The sequence below is a fragment of the Saccharomycopsis crataegensis genome (assembly GCF_037102585.1).
Source record: "Saccharomycopsis crataegensis DNA, jcf7180000000097, whole genome shotgun sequence".
NCBI lineage: Eukaryota > Fungi > Ascomycota > Saccharomycetes > Ascoideales > Saccharomycopsidaceae > Saccharomycopsis > Saccharomycopsis crataegensis.
The window spans coordinates 164119-188185 of NW_027043837.1; the positions used below are offsets into that span (position 1 = coordinate 164119).

At 36.8% G+C, this 24067-nt stretch overlaps 9 protein-coding genes across 9 annotated transcripts; 3 read left to right on the forward strand and 6 right to left on the reverse strand. All coding sequences in view use genetic code 12, as the record gives it.

Annotated features, from left to right (window-relative positions):
- Positions 1-1892: 1892 nt before the first annotated feature.
- PXL1 (Pxl1p) lies at positions 1893-5948 on the reverse strand (the record flags this gene model as incomplete). Its single annotated transcript, XM_064999075.1, has 1 exon — positions 1893-5948. One exon carries the CDS (start codon positions 5946-5948, stop codon positions 1893-1895), a length of 4056 nt encoding a protein of 1351 aa, XP_064855147.1.
- A 2690-nt stretch (positions 5949-8638) lies between these two features.
- On the forward strand, positions 8639-8902 carry DASC09_054910 (uncharacterized protein; the record flags this gene model as incomplete). Its single annotated transcript, XM_064999076.1, has 1 exon — positions 8639-8902. The coding sequence occupies one exon, from the start codon at positions 8639-8641 to the stop codon at positions 8900-8902; it is 264 nt and encodes an 87-aa protein (XP_064855148.1).
- Positions 8903-11940: 3038 nt separating this feature from the next.
- Positions 11941-12549, forward strand: DASC09_054920 (uncharacterized protein; the record flags this gene model as incomplete). Its single annotated transcript, XM_064999077.1, has 1 exon — positions 11941-12549. One exon carries the CDS (start codon positions 11941-11943, stop codon positions 12547-12549), a length of 609 nt encoding a protein of 202 aa, XP_064855149.1.
- Positions 12550-13559: 1010 nt separating this feature from the next.
- ERG5 (C-22 sterol desaturase) lies at positions 13560-15140 on the reverse strand (the record flags this gene model as incomplete). Its single annotated transcript, XM_064999078.1, has 1 exon — positions 13560-15140. The coding sequence occupies one exon, from the start codon at positions 15138-15140 to the stop codon at positions 13560-13562; it is 1581 nt and encodes a 526-aa protein (XP_064855150.1).
- A 373-nt stretch (positions 15141-15513) lies between these two features.
- On the forward strand, positions 15514-16479 carry DASC09_054940 (uncharacterized protein; the record flags this gene model as incomplete). The annotated part of the gene is made up of 2 exons (XM_064999079.1): positions 15514-15564; positions 16060-16479. 2 exons carry the CDS (start codon positions 15514-15516, stop codon positions 16477-16479), a joined length of 471 nt encoding a protein of 156 aa, XP_064855151.1.
- Positions 16480-16845: 366 nt separating this feature from the next.
- Positions 16846-17271, reverse strand: DASC09_054950 (uncharacterized protein; the record flags this gene model as incomplete). Its single annotated transcript, XM_064999080.1, has 1 exon — positions 16846-17271. One exon carries the CDS (start codon positions 17269-17271, stop codon positions 16846-16848), a length of 426 nt encoding a protein of 141 aa, XP_064855152.1.
- A 2135-nt stretch (positions 17272-19406) lies between these two features.
- On the reverse strand, positions 19407-19844 carry DASC09_054960 (uncharacterized protein; the record flags this gene model as incomplete). Its single annotated transcript, XM_064999081.1, has 1 exon — positions 19407-19844. The coding sequence occupies one exon, from the start codon at positions 19842-19844 to the stop codon at positions 19407-19409; it is 438 nt and encodes a 145-aa protein (XP_064855153.1).
- A 696-nt stretch (positions 19845-20540) lies between these two features.
- Positions 20541-22199, reverse strand: DASC09_054970 (uncharacterized protein; the record flags this gene model as incomplete). Its single annotated transcript, XM_064999082.1, has 1 exon — positions 20541-22199. One exon carries the CDS (start codon positions 22197-22199, stop codon positions 20541-20543), a length of 1659 nt encoding a protein of 552 aa, XP_064855154.1.
- Positions 22200-22663: 464 nt separating this feature from the next.
- On the reverse strand, positions 22664-23623 carry OM45 (Om45p; the record flags this gene model as incomplete). The annotated part of the gene is made up of 1 exon (XM_064999083.1): positions 22664-23623. One exon carries the CDS (start codon positions 23621-23623, stop codon positions 22664-22666), a length of 960 nt encoding a protein of 319 aa, XP_064855155.1.
- Positions 23624-24067: the final 444 nt, after the last annotated feature.

Here is a 24067-nt window from a genome sequence, read left to right on the forward strand (position 1 = left end):
CCTCACATCACCGGTAAAAAAAACTCAACAATCAAGATTATTAAGGAAAAAAGGTGCAATGTGAAAATGTGAGAAAAGGTTATGAGCCCGTGTATTATTACCTATAACTATTACATCAAACTATAATTAGTAATTTCAACTTCGGCCGCGTGGTCTAGTGGTATGATTCTCGCTTTGGGTTGCGAACTTGAGCTTTAGCTTGAGTACAAATATCATGAGTATGCGAGAGGTCCAGGGTTCAATTCCCTGCTCGGCCCTTTTTCTGCTGATTACAAGCAGCGGAATTATTTTTTTGTTTATGGATCTCAAATTGTTAGGATCTTGTATTTGTAAATCTAGATGTGTTCTTAGAGTAAACTATAAATAAGGAAAATTTTTAACGAAGTCAACTTTCAAAAGACCTTGGCCGATATAGAAGAGGGTAATCAAACATACAGGTGGTATGGCGAATCCTGCAGGGATTCTGTTGGGAGTATCTAGCTGAGCTAGAGTCACCCGCTTGTTGATTAGCAGCAGGAATCACTTCCTGAACTCATTACTATGATAAGATTCTTTCGGGTCTGTCAACTCAATGTTTATTTCTCTCTCCACTATATAGTTTACTTGTTAGAGTTATTAAATAATTTAGCCATCCTTTATAGTAAAATTTTCCCTTCTAGACTATTAGAAGCTCCTTGCTCCTAAATTGCCTAAACTACAGCCATACACCAGAAGATTTCTATGGATTCATATTTATTAGGCATATATCATTGAAATGGTGCCTAATAAAATATACCCATATAGTTGTTATATATACCATATGAATGAATGAATTGTATATTAACGAGTCACAGAGGTTCTAAATAACATGCAAGCCGGGCATTTCATGCCAGTCTTTCTAATAGATAAGTAAAATACTATAACTTTCTCACAACCTCACACTCCTTGCTTTAAGAATTAATCACATCACCGGTAAAAAACTCAACAATCAAGATTATTAAGGATATATACCATGAATGAATGAATGAATGAATGAATGAATTGTATATACCATACACATGGTATTTAAATATTAATATTGACAGCCTTTGTAGAAGTTATTTGAGTACATAACGGAGGGTTGGCCGAGCGGTCTAAGGCGATCGACTCAAGAAATATGTTTTCTTCTTCTGCTTAGCAGTTGTGCAATCGATTATCGTAAGATGCGCGAGTTCGAATCTCGCATCCTTCATTATTTTTACCGAGATTTTAATTTTTTGCACTTGGGAACCATTCCTATTCTTTTGCTCATTCATTATATTAACATAAGAGCTAGTAGCATTATAACGATGAGTAGCCAAGGAAGTTGAATCCTTTCATGTAGTAACAATAGTGTTTAGACGCACTATTCAAAAAAAGTAATGATTTTTGAAGCGAACATTAACCTTATTACTATTCAGAAGTTAACACAATATAGGAAAGTGCCAATACTTGTGACATGTCAATTGTTACACAAAAATTATTATTGTTACATGAAATTGTTCATGTACATATATGTGGAAAAATCTATCAACAAAGAGTCTGGAGAAAAAAAAATAACACTTGGAAAAAAAAGCTTATATAAAAGTGGCCAGTAATAAAGGAGAGGTTAGTAAATAAATAAAGAAATGTCTGTAAATAACAGATCGAATATATCTACATATACGAATATATGTATGTGATATTTTGATCTCAGAATAGCTGGCAATGAACTAGCCAAGAAAAATCAAAAGTACTCAAAATGGAAATCTCTATAAAGCATCTCAAAGGAACAAAGGAAAAAAAAAAATCAAAAAATACAAAACAAAGCAAAAACAAGCAGAATACAATAAAAGAAAAATGAAATAACTAAATATACAAGAGGAATGGGTGCTGGGGGGTGGGGCAAAAAATAATTAGATTGGTTGTGTTTCAGGTAACTCCAATAAAAATGTACGACGCTTCTCAACCTTCAGAGTCACCTTCAATTCACCATTATCAGCTCCTTCGCCATTAGAACCATATTGTAACCTATCATTTTGCATATTTGCCTGTTCCACTTCAATTTCGTGAAGACCATCTTTTTCACATAATGGTTTACCATCCAAAACAAAGTAATCCTTCATGATGAAAACCCCACACTTCACACACTTCAAACAATCTGGATGGAATCTTTCACCATTATTGTTTTCAAGACATTTACCTTCAATACCATCATCACAAATCTTGCAGAGAGAATGGTTCAAGAAATGGAAATCATAGTAGCAATATGGTTTATCATTGATGACATAACATGTGGTACCTTTGTTGAACACCTTTTCACATCTATAACAACTAAAGCAAGCACGGTGCCAACGACCAGACATTTGGTGATCTTTTGACCAAATGGACTTCCCAGTAATATCAAGGCCACATTTACGGCATGGGCCTTCACCTGATGGATAGCGTGGATAGTCATCTTCCATAGTAACTGCACTAGTACGTTTCATATCTGGATCATCACTAACGTGGGAAACAATTGAAGACGGCGAAGGTAACTCATAATCAGGAGGAAATTTTTCATCTGATGATATTTTTTGAGGTCCAATATTATCACTAAAGACATGTTGGTGCTGTTGCTGTGGAGTTTTGTGCATAACTTGTTGTGGAGAAACCACAAGAGATTGATTCAGTTGATCAACGCTGGTATTGTGGGTCAGTGAAATAGTGTTAGAGACCGAGACCAGTGAGCCGTTATCGTGGTTCTGATGGGTTAAGGCTGGGGTATCATGTTGGTGTTCGTTCAAGTTTCGGTTGCTTTTATTTAATTCAGAAATATCTTTCAATTCAACTCTTCCCATTTGAATACGATTTGCAATTGGAACATCCTTATTTTGAAAGTCGATAGTTGAGTTAGAAATAGAATTGATAGAATTGGCCCCTGACACAGTACTGCAGCTTGAGATAGCATCACTTGTAACATTCAAGTTTGGATTGCTGCCAACATTCAAAGGCTTTTCGGAAACATCCTCCTCAGCCATCATATCAAAAGTATCCCTTGTGTAATCTTCATGACTGCCATGACTGTGAGCACTCACATCAACTCTTTCTTCCATATTAACGATCTTTCTGAGGATGGAGTCATCACTACCAGTAGAATTAATACTGTCCAAAGTGTTGCTACGGGAAATATCACTATTGGCACCACTTCCTGGATTCCCTGGCACTAAAATGCCCCCTTCACTTCCAAAGCTTCCATGAGAACTATTGATAAAACCTTGTAACCCGTCACTATGTTTGCCACCATTATTGGTATTATTAGCTGCCTTTGTATCAACAGTAGAAAAGTGAGAATCACTAAGCTCAGAGGCAACACTGATCTGACTTCTGGATTTCATCAATCCAATATTGCCATTTCCAAGGCTAGTCATGCTAGTATTGGCAGTGATGGAAGCGCTACCCATATTATTATGAGAAATGCTGCTGAAGGACCCAGTGCGAGAGTTCAATGGAGCGGTGGTATTGGCACTAAAGCCCGCAGGAATTGGAGTATTATATTGCTCGTAGCTGGTGAAACCACCTTGCTGGCCACTACTAGTCATCGAGTCAGACTGAATGGTTGAGCCGGAAGAGCTAGAATTGGTAGTGGTAACACTTGTTTTCTTTTGAAGATCTCTAAACAATGACTTGGCCAAACTGGTTTCATCTCCTTTAGGAGCATCTGGTGAGCCGTGCTGTTCAGTGACTGTAATGGTTGGCAACGCTGGAGCACTGGATGAATTGAACTCATGACCCGGAAGACCCTGAGGCAAGTATACAGATGGAGTAGCAGACTTCATTGATTTGATATCATCCAACAAATCCTCGTCAGAGTGTTCACTGTCCAGTGACTTCACGTCTTCAGGAATAGGAGAATTATAAAGGTTTTCTTTGTCAAAGATATTTTCTTCCAACTGCTTTCCGGAAGGCTCTTCAGTTGGAGAATGTTCCAAGTCATCAACTGAATAAATACTAGATGCAACACTGTTATGCTTATTCTTGGTACTATTTTCTAAGTTTAAGCCAAATTGCCCTGAAATTCTATTTAACTTGGTCGTCAATTTTCTCATCAATTTGGCCTGATTTTTTTCAGCCGCCGTTTTCATATCGTCATCTTCCCCAGCGACATCATCCTTGAATGCGACAGTCTTATTGGAAGAAATATATCTTTTGTCATCGTCGTCAGTGGCATAATCCTTAAAAGCGACTGTGCTATTAGAAGAAATATGATATCTTTCGTCATATTCACTGTTTGGAGCAATACTGATCTTTGGCAATTCTGGGGCTTTACTAGTGTCAAATTCTTCGTAGGCGTTGACGATAGAATTATTAGACTTTGTGGTATTATTACGTCTAATGTCACCAAATAAACTGTCGTCGTCATCACCATCGTCAGAATCCAAATACGAAGGCTTATTTTTGGCATCATTAGTGGTGACAAGAACTTCATTCTCATTTCCATGGTTCTCATTTCCATGAGAACCGAGAGAGTTGTGACTCTTTTCGCTATTGTTGGCACTAGTGGCCGCGGTTTCTGTAATTTCATCGGAAGTTTCTTCATTAGAGTTTTTCTCAGCAACACTGATTTCACTTCTCGTTTCAAAGCCATCATCGGACGAGTCTGAAGAGTTAGAGAAATGACGTTTGATATCATTCAAGAAACCATCTTGATAGTCGGTCGCGTGATTATTTTCGCCACCATAACCAAATGCAATATTTGTAGACAGAGACGAAACAGTTTCATGATTGCTATCGTGAGGCGCCATGCCATCGTCAGCGTTGAACAATTCTTCCAGAGACAGATTAGCTTTATTCAAATTTGGGGAGGCAATAACCAGATTAATATGTTTGTTGAAATAACCATTGTAAACAATGCTACTACTTTTTTTATCAGAATTCAAACCTGGAGAGCTTGGGGCAGTCACAACATTACCATTCACGGAAAGCCCACCAAACCTTGGAGAGTTAGGAGCAGGTCCTAGACCGGGACCACCAATGCGTGGAGAATTTGATATTCCATGTGATTTATTGAAACGTGGAGAGCCTGGAGTGGCCGTAGCAGAGCTAGAAGTAGAAGGCGGAGCTGGGGCAGCCATCGTATTTCTTGGACCAGGGCTGTTGTTGTCAAATGTCCCATTGTTATCGGCTGTGAACTTTGAACTATTCATATTGATAGAGTTCCCGTTAATGACGCTGTTGACCGGAACACCATTTTTCGCGATACCCAAACCTTTAGGTTTTTGGTTTGGGTTTTGAGCGAGATGATTCCTTGGAAATGATTCGACGCTTGAAGGAGACTGTGGATAGTTAAGACTTGGGGATGAGCCATTTGATGGGAAAGGCTTTTGAAAATCGTTAGCAAGCGGGGAGTTACCGGCGCTTAATGGGATCTTTTGATTTAGTTTACCACCGATAGATGGTGCGGTACCGGCAGTAGAAATCGAGGCATGGGAAGACAGGTTATCGATACCTGATGATTGATTGCCAGTATTCTTGCGGAACGGTTTGAAAAAAGCGCTTCGAAGAGATGATCTGCTAGATTGAGACCCGACGCTGGAAGGGGATTTTGGAGATATCATACCATTTTGCAAAGAGGTGAGGGAGGAATTCGAATGTTTATTGCGCAAAGTATGATTATGTGGGTTAGGAGGAGCGTACAGCTGATTTTCATTCATATCTGGCAAGCTGGGGCGCTTGGAAAGCTGTTTTAAAGTTGGGGGTTTGTTGAACTTCTTGTTATCGTTATGGAATTTGTCGATATTTGGTGAGCTGGAGGCTGATGCTGGCGCTTTGTAAACATCGAAGCCACAACGCTCATAGACACCTCGGTAAGATTTGTTGGGATTCAAAGGAGGAAAATGAGAGTTAATTCTGTTGAATTGTACAGGACTCATGGGAGAGATGAACTCGGGGAAAGAGTTGAGTTTGGTGCTAGGGTTTGGTGATCCAGACATTTTTTGATCTTTAACTGTGAGTAAACCTTGTGACTTTGGGAGGGAGCGAATGTAAAAACAGTGAGAAATGTGTGAATTGAAAGGAACAGAAATACGGCGCTTTTGTTGATTAATGAATGACTGGGGTTGGAGCTTTTGTGTCTGGCTGAGAGAAGAAAAAACAAAAGGAAAAACGATTTAATTTTGCAAAAAAAGGAAAAAAAAAAGGAGAAAACAGAAAAACTTTTGATAACCCTGGGGAGACGGGTAGCGCACGTGACTTAGACTCTGTTGTCTGCTCCATAAACCCTGGCGATCGGGATGTTCTATTATTACTATTATATACGGAGATATATATATATATACAAAAAGTATATATGGTCGCTAACCTAATTAACCAATAGGGAGGGGTAATTGATGTCCACTGATGAATGTGGACAGCACCCCGACTGTTCTTTTCCCACAGGTACCGTCCTCCCTGGGCTGTTGTCCATTGTTTATCAGTTACGTGTCTCCTGTCGGTGTACTGTATACACATACATACATGTACAGAAAGACACGCAGAGGAGGGATGGACAGAAAAGTGCGGAACCAGGGAATGTAGCATCATCTGTCGATCTTTGGCCATTTCCTTAGTAATAATTTTTCTTATGATGGGATGTCAGGGTGTGCGGCCGTAATAACCATATGCTTTTCTGATAATATCAGTAGAGGTCATAATAAAGAACAGTCAAAGAAAAGAAAGAAAAAAAAAATTATTTGTACAGACGATTTGCTATACTTGAATCTCACTAGTGCCTTCGTCTACCTAGTATGAACTATACTGCTCATAAATGGTTTATTGTATTTAATGAGTGGAGTAAATTATTGATACTTGAATACTTGGTGATACGATCGGTATTTTTTTTTTAAAAAGAAAGGAAATAAGGTCTTTTATTATTATCATCAACAATATAACATTGTGAAAAAAAATGTACACCTAGAAATACTCATCACCATACTCTTTAATTGTTACCATATCACAAATCCAAATCTCGTATTGAAATATGCCCTTCAGCCTTCCACCAAGGAGAAGGTTTGTTCATTTCTTCTTCAACTGGGTTTCAAATAGTGTTGATTCAGCTACACCCCAGTATCGGTTATTGTTTTCAACACATACTTCTTTTTGCCAATGCTTCATGTTTCTAGCTACACTGGGCACACAGAACTTGAGCCAGATCTGGGGACCTGAGTAGTTTATACCACTTATTCATGGCTTTAAGATCTCATATAATCGTGGGTAAGGCATCAGGGTATTCAGTAGAAAGGGAAGGGGGGAGGGGAAGTCCTTTTTGAAAAAAAACAAACAACAAAACAACAAAAAAACATCAACTGTTGATTATATTTTTCAGCCTCTCAAGAGTACTATATTATAAATTTCTCATTTTAAAAGCAACCGACAAAACCAGTCTATTCAAATATATCTTGATATTATAATACTTGCAGAAAATCAAATACCTGCCAGTGCTGCATGTTGCTTTAATTGATCTGTTGTTTACCCTGACTTTCCAATGACTAGTCAGTATTTGGACATTAACAGACAGATATGTCTGTTGATACCTAAGAGGAAATGATGATATCAAAAACCTTGTCCTTTGATATAGAAGAAGGTATGACTCGCTGGCATTCATTAAACTTCTCAAGCTAGATGAGTCTGAGCTTGTTTAGTCAATGATGCTTTCAATATAAGTATTTCGAGACCTACACATTACCTCTTCCTTTACCTCATTCAAAGTTTTCAAGAGCATCCAAACTGCGACGAATTCTCTCAAAAATTTCGTCATCTTGCTCAATTTTGCGAAAATGTTTAAGCTAAACAACTGCTGATTTGATACCCTAAATGCTATAAGGGTCTGCTGTGATCAAGTTTTACATTATAGACAATAATATATATTATAAGCAGGCTCCCAAAGATTCCTCTATGACTCTTTATAACCTTTACCAACCAATTATCAACATATAATAAAATTCAGAATCTATAAATATACTGAAAGGCTTCAATTTTTCCAAACGTAATATTATTTACATTCCACGAAGCTTTGTTTTGTGTCAAAAAGAAAATAAGTGTGGGTTTGTTTATTTGTGTTCAGGGGTTCTGCAATGGTTAAGCTCCACTTGCGCGGAATCTGTTCAACATTCTTTGTGCACAAATGCCAAAATGAAAAATAAGTCCAACAACAGGAAGTAAAGAAAAAAAACGTTTAAGGAAACTCTTATGTATAGTACCCTACTTTTTATTCATAGAAAAATGATCATATATTGAACTATTGTGCATAGTTGTCAGCGAAAATATCAGTTGTTCAATGTTTTGTTTACACAAGTGAGCAATTTTTTTTTGTCAGCCTGCGGCAATATTCTTGTTTTTGTGGCACACTTGTAGATGATGGGTAAAAATCCTTCCAGCAAAAATAAACATCATCTCCAAACATAATCTGAACTTTGTACTCACTTAAACTACCAAACCTAAACTACTACAATTCTCTGCAAACACACGGCTCACAAACTCAATATTTTGAGCTCTTACATTAAATCAAAACTTTATCACTTTTAGTAAGTTGTAATTAGCTAGCTAAGTCAGTGTCAATATTTTTTAGCTTCTTTAGAACTCGGGGTTTCAAAAAAAAACTTAACAGCAGAACAAACGGCAAACTAACCACAACACTAGAAAAAAAATGCTCTCACCAACTATCAGAGCTATCGTTGCCGAAAGCACAAAGCAAGCAAAAGCAACTTCCATATTGAAGAGCTACTTCAATGTCAACTATAACACTGAAATTTTTAGGATGACCACTGCCAAATGCGTCAAAATTAGGATATTTAAAAATTTGCCTTCAAAGCAAACAAAAAATCAACAGCCCATCAAACAAGAAAGAACTGTAAGTTCCACAAGCCACTCATCAAGGCTCTGGTATGAGATGTCCAAAAATCGCTACTGAAAAATTAACCACTAAAGTCAAAAATGGAATATGATCGGTAATATTTGTGGAAATATTAGAAAGACAGAAAAATATGGCAACAAAATTATTCCTGAAAACAATGAGGTCCCTGTGAATAGTGTTAAAAAGGAGCCAAGAAAAATTAGATTAATCACGAGAAGACTAAGGGAATATGGTAGTGGCAGAAAAATATAAATAATGAAAAAATATGACAATGAAATTCCCACTGAAAACAATAAGGATCCCGTGAATGAAGAAAAGATAAGAAATAAGGTGCCAATATCAGCTGGAAGCTGGGCATTTTAATTGTAAAGCACCAACCTGATAATCAACGACAGCTAAGAACTACTAACAACAACTAACAACCAACAACAACAGCATCAGTAGCATTCATCATTTGACTCCAGCCAATATTCATTCTAAAGGGTGGCCCTAAAGGTACAGCCGATGAATCACCAACCAAAAAATGAATGAAATAAAGAAAAATTAAACACGGACGCTGCAATTTGGACCTTGCGAAGCCTAAACATCAAATATCAGAATATTCAGTGCAATGAAAACAATCACCGGCATTCATCACTTAAAAAGATACATAATTCATCTTATCCAAATCTTCAATAATCTTCAACAACATCCTTCTTTCCTAGAAGTTCAAGACCTTGCTATTTTTTGCCTTCAAAATGTGGTTTCTTGCAATCAATTAACCACAGTACAATATCAAGAGGACAAGGGATAGATAGAGTCCTTCTGAAATTATTTTATTTAGATGATCTTTGAAATTAGGATTTTTATTGGATGCTGTGAAATGCTGGTTTAATTGCCGTAACTAATAACTACTGATATACCTCCACGGATAATTTTCTGCAATTTCTGGAAGACCCAATTATGAAAAAAGGGCTTTGTGTCTAATGTTTGAAACCTTTCTTTTTTTTTATTTTCATTTTTTTCCCTAATTTCTTTGACTTGGTGTTTAAGGATTCCATTTTTTTTGTGTTCATATGCTGCTTTGTTAGCTAATTAGTTGATTGTTGATTAGTTGACTGGATTGTTAATTGATTGAATGATTTATCTATCATTACCTTTCTCCTTTTTTGCCCATTGATGTTCTGTCCAATTAGATTTTTTTCCACTTTATTATTGATATTTTGGAATTGTACCACTACGATCGCTTGCAAGATTATTTTCCTGTTACCATTGTTGGCATCGTTCTTTCTATAATTGTGATTTTTCTTACGAAATGTCTTTTCAGTCGTCGTTCTCATCATAAAATGTCTATTCAATCATTGTTATTACCATTTTCATTTTCTTTTATACCCTTTGCTTGAATTCCATGTTGCTATTCTTTTTTTCCCCTATTCATTTCCCAACTTGAAGTCTTTAGCTCAAACAACAAAGCTCCCGACCAAAAAAGTTGATTACTGACAGTAGTATTCCATGTTGTTTTCTGACATTGCTTTTCGCGGTATTGAAACCTGGACGGGCAATAAAGTCCCCGGCACCAGAGTTACTAGTCCAGGCTTTACTCCTAATTTCCCCATGATTTGTTACCACAACCTTAGTGTTTGGGATACCTGCCACAACAATTGCAGAAGATTTCAATAGGTTAAATTATTTTGACTGTCTCCCCCAGCGCCCATGATATCGGTAAATATTCTCTCCGCGCAATGCAGTGAGTCGATATCAGGCACATCCGAGAATTTCTAAATAGTTTGTGCGGCAATTGAGATATTCTATGCGTCCTTGTGGAGTTTGAGCAATGGTAAAGCAGTTAAGAATGAAGCAATCTGAATAGTCAGCATATATCTCAGCCTTCCATGTTAAAAAACAATTAGTCTAATGAAGCAACTTACTATTTGTGTGACACCTTTAACATCCAAATCATCGTGTCAATAAGCGATACAGCCACCGCAATAACCAGAAATACGTTAGTACATACCACTATCATAAAATTACATCCTTTGAATTCTGCGAAATGTTATGAATGGCAACAAAAATTCTTATAATTCAGATCAAGAAACACCTGTATCAATGTAAAGCTCATAATTCTCCATAACATTTGCTATCTTGAAAAGAATTTAGATCACCAAAACCAGCAAGACAGCTAGAAAAATCAGAACAAGAACCAGAATCAAGGTCAAGGCTACTAGGAAAAATAAGGAAATCATCAGCAACTAATTCAGGGAAAAATGAGAAGGTAGTAGAGTTGAAAGAGCTAGATTATTCAAAAACTAATTGGACAGAGCCAAAAATACAGAATAACCACTGATGAGGTCGTGGATGTGGTTTTTCACTCTGTTACATGATACATGTATTAGATATTTCTACATACCGAATTCCATGTCAACAGACCAAATAATAGTGTTTTGTAAAAAAGAATTTTCTACAGCAAGTTTTGCAAACTCTTGGCTTCTCCGGTGTACTGGCTTTATGTTGAGGTTAATGACTAATAGCACCAAGCTCTTCAATATGCTTGTTTCATCTACAGTCACAGTACATAGATGAAAAGGGCGTCTAAAACCACTACATAAAATTGGAATAATAAAAAAAACAATAAAACATAATGATTTAAAAATACCTTTTCACATAATCAAGTTGAACTAGAACTTAATTAGACACACAACTTTTTGATGAACTTGGAGCAAATTAAACCAGATTTAATATCACTTCTCAATAAATATAATTCCAACAACCAACTATAGTTATAATGCTTGTTGCTGGTGGTGATCAGTTGCTCCAAATAAACATCGTGCTAACAATCATAGTTGAAGATGCTGCTTGCTGGTGCTCATATAAATGAGCTAGACCCAAGTATAACAACCTCTAATGTCACTTCTACAACAAATATCATACTCCCCAAATTTTGGAGTAGAAATTGCTGCTGATTAAATTGATAATCTGAACGATAATCGTGAAAAACTAAGCGCACTCGGCACACAAATAATAACAAAAAAAAAAAAGAGAAGTTAGATACTTCCCTTATGAAAAACTACAGGCGACACTCTGCTAAGTCAAAGTAATATAGATAATTAATAAGAATAATGTCGACTCCAAACCTCCCACATACAGAGAATCTTACTCCGCTATATGATTTGGTAGTCCAAGTTCATCAACTTGCCCAAGAACAAGCGTTGATCCAATCGTCTATCACCACTAGTATCGACACCTTATCGATAAAACTCGATCATGATAATAACACCACGGCCACGAAAACAATAAAGCTCAATCAAATCAAATCCAAAAATGCCGAACTCATGAGCCGTCTTGAAAGCACCACGGGGTATATTAAGACAGTGGTGAATTTGTTGAACCATTATGAAGTATCGATCCAAACCATCATGAACGCTACTAGAGAAGACGTGATTGATTATAATCTTGGGTTATTGAGTACTCATAGAGAAATGTATGATGTGATACAGAGGAAATCTCAAGAAGAGTACCAGCAGTATGCAAAGTTGGTAGCCAAGAGAACAATAATACACGCAGTTTCGGAAAAGATTCGGAAAATGTTGGCAACGATTGAAGAGTTAGGGGTGACGGAGGATGTAGAGACCAGTTATAAGTTGGGAAGCTTGAAGCAGATACTAATAGAATTAACAGAAAAGAAAACAGGGTTGCAACAGAAGAAGAAAAATGATGGTGACTCTTAATGACGAGGATAATAGTGGGAGGACATGAAAAAGAGACAATAAGGTAAATAGATGGTTCACAATGTTAGTTGATTGTACTATGGGTTATTGGGTAGAATTTTTGCTAATATTTGTTTAAATCATTTTCGGGGACCCTCAAATATGCAAACATTTTTGAATTTGGTACGTTGAAAATTAATGAAACCCATTTCTCATGTTGGTATAAAAAAAGGCGTCACTGATTTTGGCATTGGTATTGGTACTTTCTCTTACCAATGTTAAGATTGATGCTGACTAGCTTATTTGGCGCTACAATTAATTCTCTTGGGCGTATATCTTGCATGACAGATCATCGACAATCTCCAGGATTATCACTCGATAATCATCCTCTCTTTCGATATTGGAGATTTGCAGGTGAAATCAGTAAATATATATAGAAAAGAGTAAGGTTCGTCATATTGGGAGGGTACATCATCAAAAATGAAAAAAATTTGAGAGATCAATAAGAGAAAAAAAAACAATCACTAAAATTAGAAATGGATCTACATATATATATTAATTAATTAAATAACGCAAAAGGATAAAACAGAACTTCAATCACTATGAAACCTTCGTACTCAGGATTAAATAAAAAATAAAAAAAAATAAAGTCAATGAACATTTCGGGGAAGTTGACAACAATGACAGGCAATAAAACACTTCTAATCAACAGGTTGAAACAAAATAAAAAGAAAGAAAAACAAAATCAAATTAATGAAAAGCTCACTGGAGTAAAGATATAATATACCAAAATATACGATAAGATAACGAAAGAAGACCTAAACTGTATTGAAAGAAATTCTCGACATCCATTATTTCAACATTTAATTTTGCTTTTTTGGCAAGTTGCAACCATCAAGGTCTTTATCCAACACACCAAGTATGTAAATATTTTTTAAAACACAGCACATAATCACAAAAGAAAAACCAAATAATATAAAAAGTGTGAAAGCATCCAAGAACATAACGCCACTCAAAATCACCTATCATAATTAGTGGGCAACAACGGCATCCAAAACAGTAGGATCATCTCTCTTGGAGAATTCCAAAATACAATCATCTTGTGGGAAAATTGTTGCAAAGACCTTGATCTTTTCACTCAATGGAGTAACCTTGTGCTTGATGTGGTTAAACATCACGGATTTTCCAATCAAACCAGTAAACAACAACATGACGTACTGTTGACCCAAACAAACGTGAGGACCAGTACCAAAGACCAACCAGTTCTTCTTGGCTTGTTCGGCAGCACCCCCAGCAACCCAACGTTCAGGGATGAATTCTTCAGGGTTTTCGTAAGCCTCTGGGTCGTGCAAAGCAGGGTACAAAGTTGGAATCACCATGGAGCCCTTAGGAGCAGAGTAAGATTCGGTCAATGGGACTTTTTGCTTAGCAACGTATGGGACCATGATGACTGGTGGACGGTAACGCAAAGTTTCCTTGACCACCATGTTAGTGTAGGTCATCTTTTCAATAAGATCAAGAGACAATGGAACGTTTGGATCACCACCACGGACGGCAAGTTGTTCTTCATGGATCTTACGAACAACATCTGGTCTGTCGGCAACAATTTGGTAGAGCCAGCAAGTAGCAGCGGAAGAAGCGTCTTGAGAGGCAAATAAAAAGGTGAAAATAGCTTCGGAGATTTCCTTGTTGGAAAATTCACGAACCAACAACTTGGATTCTGGGTTATCGGACTTGTTCTTTCTGGCTTCTTCCATCAATTCAACCCAGGCATCCATGACACAGATTGCCTCACCACCGTTCTTAATGTGTTCTTTAGCTTTACCGGCACATCCTTCAAAAATCTTCATGACCATATCGGCAGTTTTCTTACCGTACCAGGTCTTGGTGTAAGGAATGATAATTGGGAAGTTGACAAGTTCCAAAGCCGCAGTGATAAGATAATAATCATCGGCAATCTTTCTAATTTGATCGTCGGTGATATAATCACCACAGAAAGTTTTCAAAGAAACAGCACACATGATTTCTCTGAAATCGTGGAAAAAAGGAATTGGACCATCTTTTGACAATTCCACGAACTTTGAAAGATATTTGTCGTAAATCTTCTCTTGTTGAGGAATGTACATTTCAAGGGCCTGACGAGTGAACAACCCGTTCAAAGACTTTCTGTAATCAACATGGGCCTTACCATCAAGGAACACCCAGTTTGAAGGTCTCAAGATCTTGACTGCAACATCAACAACACATGGTTTCACATACTTTGGGGAACTGAGGACTTTACGGGCCAAGTCTCTGGTACTGGCAATGACGACAAACTTGTGGAAAATAGAAACACAACTCAAAGGACCAGAATTCCATTTGGCTTGGTAAATTTCAAACTTAGGGTCCAAAGATTCCAAGAATGGCCCAATGAATGGGTAGAATTTGAAAGTAGGCCCAGCAATGTTACCTTTAGAAAGTTGGTACGAAACTTGATCGTAGACCATGGCAAGACAAAGAGTAGTCAAAATGACTTTCAACCATGATACTTGAGAGAAATCAAAGTCACTCAAGTATTGGTTGAATGGCAAAGATGCGGTGGTGTTAGCAAAAGAAGCAGTTAGGACCTCCATTTCTTATTTGTCTTCTGAGTAACTCAAACAAAGAAAAGAATGTTGTTGCTGATGTTATTGTTATCACCAGGTTTTTTTCCTCTGGTTTTTTTTTTTTTTTCATTATAAATCCTGGAAAATTGATAGGGCTTTTTGTCGTACCCAGTCGTATATATACAGGGCTGCTCAACCATACTTTGGGTGATTCCTCTTTTTATCATTATTATTATTATTTATCATTATTATTATTTATCATTATTATTATTTATCATTATTATTATTTATCATTATTATTATTTATCATTATTATTATTTATCATTATTATTATTTATCATTATTATTATTTATCATTATTATTATTTATCATTATTATTATTTATCATATTTATCACTATGATAGTATTTCTTATTAACAGAGGATTACCAATATATTTACGGTTATTGGTGTGTTATTTATTTCCCCGATATATGCGGAGGATATCCCCAACCGTAATTTATCATCTCATATCCTGGGAATTGTCGATCCACTGTGATGAATATCAAATAATACGTATTTTTTTTCACCAATTATGAATATTCTGCCTTGCAAAAGCATATACCACTAAGAGTATCAACTGATTTGTAAATTATCTTCTTTTTTGTCAGGTGCCGCGTGTTCCGGAACACCCTGTTGTTAAATAAAACTATGCAATAAGGTGATAATCATCAACAATTGGAACCAGACACTCCTGGTAGACGTTAGCAAAGGAGTATTATTAAATTGAAAAAAAAAGAGTAATAGAAAGTACAAGAAGAAGAAAAGAGTAAGAGTTGATACAAGAACAATAGAGATATGTGCATGCTATACTGATGATTAAACTATGCTAGTTATTTATTATCCTTCACAAGTAAATACCAGCCAAGGGTTTGATCACTTTCAGTATACATATTGGTGATCAGTCAATCGCTGATGAATTTGTCAGTTATGCGAAATCCAATAAACCTTCATTATTAACCCAGATTCTCGCCGCCATTGTACTTGTCAAGCAATACCAACGCTACGATGACGCTATCGAGCTCTTGACTCCGGATATCAATATGGAAAACCACGATGAGTTGAACTTGGAAGTTTTCTCAGTGATTGTCCAAATTTATTTATTGCAAGACGCATTGCCAAAGGCCAAAAACTTTTTGAAAAAGTTCAGTCATTTGAACATCAATGATTCGGTAGTTTATAACTACAGTGATGCCTTGGTAAGTTTGGTTCAAGGTGGATCTACTGAAATACCTGGAATACTAGCAGAAATAAAAAAAACAAATTCTTTCTCAAGAGTTATTAATGGAATTGTTACTTCCGATATTGCATCTCGGAGTCAATAATGTTTAACCGAAATCTCATAAACCACAGAACGAATCTGGTCAGCTATCTCAAGAAACATCCTTTAAAGATGATGACAATAATGAATAATAATTTTTAAATGAGGGCATTTTTAAAAAGCTCCAGGGGGTTCTTTGTGTTAATGGGTTAACTTATATTTGCCAACATTTGTTCCAGCTAACTAACAATTGAAAATTAAATAATCATAATAAAAACCATAAGATATGATTTTAGAGAATTGAATTTCCACTATTTGGCATAGTGAAGGAAAAAATATGAAATGAATTTTTTTCGCCCAGAATTCAAAATGAGACACAAGATAGTTTAGCACCAGGATAAAATGTCTTGTAGAATGTCATGGATTAAATCTAGGTAGAAGCAGAGGTAGAAGCAGAGGTAGAGTTAACAACATCGTGTCTACCGAAACCACCTGGACCATTATTTGGAGGTGGTGGCGGAGGGCCATTTGGACCCAACAAGCCACCAATGATACCACCTAAAAAACCCTTTTGCTCAACACTGGTACTGTTGATGTGTTGGATTTCCCTCTTTAAAATGGTAGTGGTAGAGTTAGTTACATCATGCAGACCTGGGTGACCTGGACCGTTTGGACTACCTGGACCACCCGGACCATTATTTGGAGAAGGGGGAGATGGAGGTGGAGATAGAGGCGAAGGAGGTGGCGGGAGTCCATTGTAGTCTTTATTTTCAAGAGTAGCATTTTGTTGAATTGGGGCAGCAGTTGTGGCAGATGCCAAAAGAATGGAGGAAATAACAGCAACTGAGAGCTTCATGTTGTGTTAATTGTGCGTTATAGGCTATAAATGTTGCAAACAAGTGATGGGTTTAGAATTATGATAATTATTGAATGCTCATTTTTAAAATTTTTGCCTCCTTATATAGATTTCAATCCTCCTTTTGTTTGACACCTCGGTGTAAGGCGATGTTGGAATGTCGCCTATTTCATATGCATTGAAATGCCGAATTCTCTGCATATTGATTGTTCTACGCAGGAGAAGGCGCCGGGGCGACATTTATGACACCCAACGATTGTATTTGCTGTTGACGGGGATACGTCACAATAGATTAGATACCATAGATGAATGTCTATTTTTATCTTTCCATTTTTTTTCCTTTTTTTAATTGGACACTCGTCTATGGCATTTGTCTCATATTTTAATACTTTTGGTGGATCCCAATGTGTATATGTTCAAATACAAATTTTACAACTTCCTAATGCAACACAAAATGTAATATTAATATTGAGCATGATTGCCTCTAGCTTTTATTTTTCTCTTTTATATTTATACAACCTCCATATGAAGTCATAGATCCTGATAGATACTTGAATGTTCTATCAAAAATTGTAATCATGCGCACTGGAATTTTTCTACCAAATGAATTGACGATCACGGTATTGGAAAGCTTAGTTCCCTATGACCGTTTACTCATAAAATATATGGAAACAATTTTCTTAATACATTAAGTCATATGCTAGTATCTTGAAGTGGATTCGAGCTCGTACATGCAAATATCATTATTTCAAAAGTAACAAAATGATAGCAGAGTTGAGAGCTTCACTATCAAGCGCAATTCACATTATTAATATGACTGCTAAATTATTCTTTGCTTTATTTTTCTGTTCTATAATATAAAGGCTCTAAATTTGGTTCATAGTACTGAACTTTTTAATTGTTTTCAATTACAACTCAATCACCAACATGTGTTTCTGATCAATCACTCCCAATTATGTGTTCTGACTTTAAGTGTTTTCGTTTTGGAGACTACCAAACGAATTGAAAATCAAAATATTAAATCTCTTAAATTCTTATGAAATTTTGTTTCTAATAAGGTTGAAATTTACTATGATGATGAAAATTTAAGCTTATTCAGCTGTTCCTGTATAGCTGTAAAAAGGTACAGGAAATTGAGAATAAAAATGCTTTGGAAATCTATTATCCTAAATCAACGGGAGTCAATTTCTGTCTTTGACAAAATTAGTGTTGCACTTTGAGAGTCCTAACCACTTGGAATTATTGGATATGGATTTAAAAACATTAAAAAAATGTGAAATTAAACATACTGAAATAGACGATATTACTCCTGTTGGCAATATGATAGATACACTTGGAAGTTTGCATGTTGTCTCACACGGGAATAAATGTCATAAGATGGCTTGCAATATATATGAGACTCATAGAGCTTCCTTTATCGGATAACCGTATAATATTAGTCGAGGGAATCTTGAATCTCGAATTTTTGGAGGGATATTCACTATAAGGGGATTTATTGAGAGAGTGTTGTTTTGAACTGGCCACTGATGACCTATTTGAACCTCCGTGGATGTGGCATTGATCATTTTCCGAATCTTGTTACTCCAAAATTATGAGCGTTAGATTTACAGTGCAATAAAAATCTATGGAGGGAGGAGGGGAGGGGGTGAATTGGACTTATTGAAAGAAATCAAAAGTTTGAGATATTTGGTATTTAGGCATATTTCTGAAGAAAAGATAAAGGAAATTCCTGATCATATTGTCCGTTTGGAGTTTTGAAGTTACTATGGTGATCCAAATTCAATTCCAATTTAATTCTCAACACTATTTATTTATGTTATATAATTTTTATAAGAAGAAAATGGGGTATTGATCTTGTTATATAAATTTATGCACGGCTCGAAGAATCTGTTCTTAATAATATGTAGGTTCAAATCTAACTCCACACTATTCTTTTGAATATTGCTACAAATAAAAGGAGAGCTTCTTTCTTTTTTACTTGCAGTAATTGAAAATTCATTGATAAGTAGAATTTATTGTATAAGTAAATAAATATTATAATAATAAAGAACTGAAAGAAGATGAACGAATGAGCTGGCTACTTACCAGAGTAGCTTGCAAGAATGTAAAACAAATAAAAATTAATGGAAAATCTCTCAATGAACAGAAGCCACCAGAGTAGAGTTTTTATCATGTATACTAGCACCTGCTTCTCCACCAACCACTCCACCAACAGTACCCCCAACAAAGCCTCCTGCCTTACCACCAAAGTAACTACCGCCAATACTACCAAGAAGACCAGCGCCTCCTCCAAGCAACAAAGCTTTCTTAGCAGAGATTCCTTTCTGAGCCGCCGCCGCCTTATCCTTGGAAATTTGCGCACTAGCTTTTTCTTCCAAAGCTTGGAGCCTCTGCTTGATTTCAGATGCATTTTCTTCGACATGATCAATGCCATTGGAGATCACCTTGCTTTCCTCTGGGGTCACGTCAGCTCTCTTGATGATATCTTGGGAATTTACTCTTGAATCAATTGGAGCAGATGAGCTAACGGTTGCTAGACCCAAAAGAACGATTGGCAAAAATTCGAGCTTCATTATAGTTATATGTATTGTTTAGAAGTAAATGATAATTGAAAATGAATGATAATATTCCTGAAAAAAACAAAACAAAGAGGAGAACAAATGTATATTTTGATGGACGTCTTTGAGTTTATATAAATGGCTGTCAAAATTTGCATTCCTTGGCTACATGAGTTTTTGCACATTCTCCAGATACCATCCATTTTTTCTAACAAGGCTATTACTGTAACAGGAATTCCTAACACTTTCCAATTTTCTTTCTTTTTTTCATTTGTAGGCCCAAATTTTTCCATTTTCTTTACTCATTACTTGATCTGCCGCATCAACGTTAAAAGGCATGTTGGAGAAAAACTGCGGTATGCGCCACATGCCGCCTGGATTGTTTGGCTGCTTTCAAGAATTATTGTTTTGGAATATTTTTTCTTTTTATTTTTTAGAGTAAACATGTGTGAATTAGCAATAAGTGATATTTCTGCTTCACTTGAAATAAATCCTTGTAGTAATAAATAGCGTCCACTACAAATGCGCAGTAATTATAAAGTTACAAATACCAAAATAAACAATTTACACAATGTAAAAACCTTAACAAACACAATACGTATAATCCAGAAGAGCAATGAGCACAAACAAAAAGAAATATGAGAAAAATAAACGGAATATAGTATACACTTGAACCCAAAAAAGGAGAGATAGAAAGTTGAGGGACTCAGCTTATTCTTGCTCTTCATAATCCTCTCTAATTGAATCATCGCCATCATCCGGTATCAAAAAAAACCCGCAGACTACTGCAAACAAAACCATCAAAAATAGTAACATAAAGCAGAAATTTGGATTAGTTGACGCGGTTTTTGAAAAAGTTATCATAACAACGCTCCCCATGAGCATGATAAAGAGGGTCTCCAATAAACTCAAAGCCCCGAATAATTCACCGGTCTTGGTATCCGAGGCACCACCTTCTATATCCCCATGAGAAGTAATGTTTTCATGACATAACTTGACAAGGGCAGTTTGAATGGTAGATCCACTGAGGACATTGAAAGACCCCACAGCCATGGCCAAATAGAGCCATTTTTCAGAATCCGCATAAAGGACAATCAACACTTCCAACAATGTCACCACTGAGGCAAACTGTATATTGAAAATATCCACTTTCGTAAGCCCATTGTGGGATTCAATGGAGTTCAGAATATAGCCTCCACTTCGAAGAAGCTTCATGTAGGCCGGGGCGGTCACAAAAGAATTGATCACTCGGCACGCTCCCATGAATGATAAAGAAGACCCGATTTCTGCGGTTCCCCAATGGAATTTCAATGTTGACCAAAGCACGATTGCTTGGCCGGCCGTCTGCAAAGTCCCACTGATTATCAAATTGATTACCAATACCAATAAAACCTTGATGCGACGAGGCCGTGATTCCGGAATATAAAATAGTTTGATGCATTTGAAAGTATGAAAGATGGATTTGGAGCTGCGCGGATGATGTTTAAGATGAGAATAATGTGTTTCAGGAACAAATATAACAAGGAAAATCACGGTCAATAGAATTCCAATGATTTCGAAATATAAAATGTAAAAATCGTTACCCCCACTGACTTTACTAATAAAAGCACTTATAATTGGGCCAACGGCAAATCCAAAATACACTGACCCTCCAACAACACTAAGACTAGCAACCCGGTCCTTAGGATCGGCAAGATCAATAGTATAGGTTCTAAAGATTCCAATGATCGCCTTGATACCCCCAACAGCGCCATCGAGAGATTTCGCAATGACAAAGACATAAAAGTTGAAAGGGACGTGATCACCGAGCAAGAAAGCCATAAGACTTGCTTGCAAGGCAACAAAACTCAAACAAATGCTCAAGATCTTTTTACGTCCATGAACATCGGATAATTGGCCCACTTTACCGGCAGTAAGCATGGCCAATAGACAGGCAAGGATTAAAAACATTGACTGGACACGGGAATTAACTTGCTGGGCCTTGACGGCATCACAATTATGGGTATAGTATAATCCTGTAGAATTTGTATTACCATCTGGCCCATAACTAAACAAGTCACGACAGATCTTGGATATTTGTAAGGTCACTAATGGAGACATGGCTGCACCAAATGCAGTGAAGAACATCATAGAAACCAAAGTGATCTTGAACAAGTTCTCCTTTTTGTGAGCAAGAACCTTCGATTCCGAAAGATTAATGTAATAATCCTCATCTTCATCATGTTGAGAAATTGGAGCCTCAAAAGTTTGCACCTGTAAACTCTCTTCCTCATCTGAGGTGGAAGCAGGGTTTGATCTTAAGAATACCAGAGACTCATTGATCTCATCATCTTCTTGTAATTGGTAGGATCGGATCTTCTTTGAACTCATGATATCGAGTAGTATTTTTTTTGTCCTTATCTAGAAATCGAAATAGCAATGAATAACAATCATGTATGGAATATGCCAAAAATTGTAAGCAAAATGGAAAGCAAAGGGATAGAGCCGAGCCAAAAGAAAAAAAATCAACAATAAATAAAACGAATAAACAGCGAAAATATATAGAATAAAGAGATCTACGTCTTATCTCTTCGGCAGTGTGCCTGTAATTTTTACTGTGGCTCTTTTTTTTTTCCCTTGCTTAATCAGCAGACCCTGTGACCTTCGCTTCCCATCATCATTCGTAATAAGCTACAAAACACAACCAAAGATATCATTTTCGTACCATTTAAAGATTTTATATATATACATAATAAAACCTCTTCATCCCAAAAGTCTCCGAGAGGTGGTAGCAACTAATGTGAAAAATCAAAATCAAACAGAACAATATAAATTTTATTGGGTGCTTTCTTTTCCTAATTCTTTGCTTTTTTAGCTTCCTCGTACTCGTCTTCCGCAAATTGTGCAGCTGATTCACCCCAGCCGCTTAATGATACCTTGTTAAGCTTGGCCAATTCTTCTTCAGTGATATTTTTGGTCAATTTGGCCTTCTCATCGATCTGACGTTTGCTCCAGGCACCAAACTCATCGACATTCTTCTTGGCTCTGTCAGCCTCGGAATCAATGTCACTCCTCAAATGGCTTAGCTCCAGGTTAGTAGTAGTCTTCAATTGATCATATTTCGAGTCAATCTCCAGTTTTGCCTCGTCGGACTTCTTTTGGCCCCAACTCAACCAAGACAGTTTAGTTTTTTCTGCCTCCTTGGTGATTTCGTCAACTTTTCCTTCAAGATCACGGCGACCAGAATCCAATTTTTCCTTGGCCTCATTATTCTTTTGTTGACCCCAACTGAACCAGGAGCTCTTGGTGGCTTCAGCATCTTTCTTCAAGTCCTGCACTTTCGCATCAGCATCCTTCTTTGCCTGGTCCAAGGTACCTTTGGCTTCATCAGTTTTCTGTTGACCCCATTTGAACCAGGAATCTTTTGCTGCTTCAGCATCCTTCTTGGCCTGGGCAGCCTCCCCGGAAATCTGGTCCTTGGTGTACTCGGCAGTATGCACCACAGCATTCTTCACTCCATAAACACCATCGACCACTGAGTCTTTGGCGCTAGTAGTTTTCTTCACAGCAACATCTTTGGCATCATTAATCGACGCCTTGGTCTTATCAAATGCTTCCGTGGCATCGCTCTTGAAGTCCCGGTTCAAACGTTCTGCTCGGTTCTTGATGGCAGTACTAACATCTTCGTTATCATTGCGATAAGCTGAAGCCCAGAGATCCAAGCGTCTTTTCTCTTGTTTCTGTTGGTACAAGTACATCGAGCCTCCACCAATTACGGCACCAGTGAAGAAATATTTGTTGAGATAGCGAGACATGATAATGTTAATAATATTGGTATTATGAAGTTTCTAAAGTTGATTGAGAACAGATCTTTACACTCAGTTGATCTCCAGGTTTAAGAGCTCAATATATTTATATAGATATGTCATATATATATGTGTGCGGCAGCTTATATATATTTGTGTCGGTATAGATATACAGAGCAACCAAATTGCTGGAGAGCAACAATAAGACGTCACTTTGGGGCAGCACCGAGGGTAAACACTGCGTGACAGGACAGGGTGCATTCCGGGGAGGGAGGGGGTGTGCAACTTTATGTCAACAACGTGGTGGAGAATAATCAGATGGGTTGGTTGGTATTATTTTTCGTGTATACCTGTTGTTAAAGCGAAGATATATGTTTATATATATATATATATATATATATATATATAAATGTTAAGCCATTTTTTTTTCTCTATTTTTTGGTTTCTTCAAAA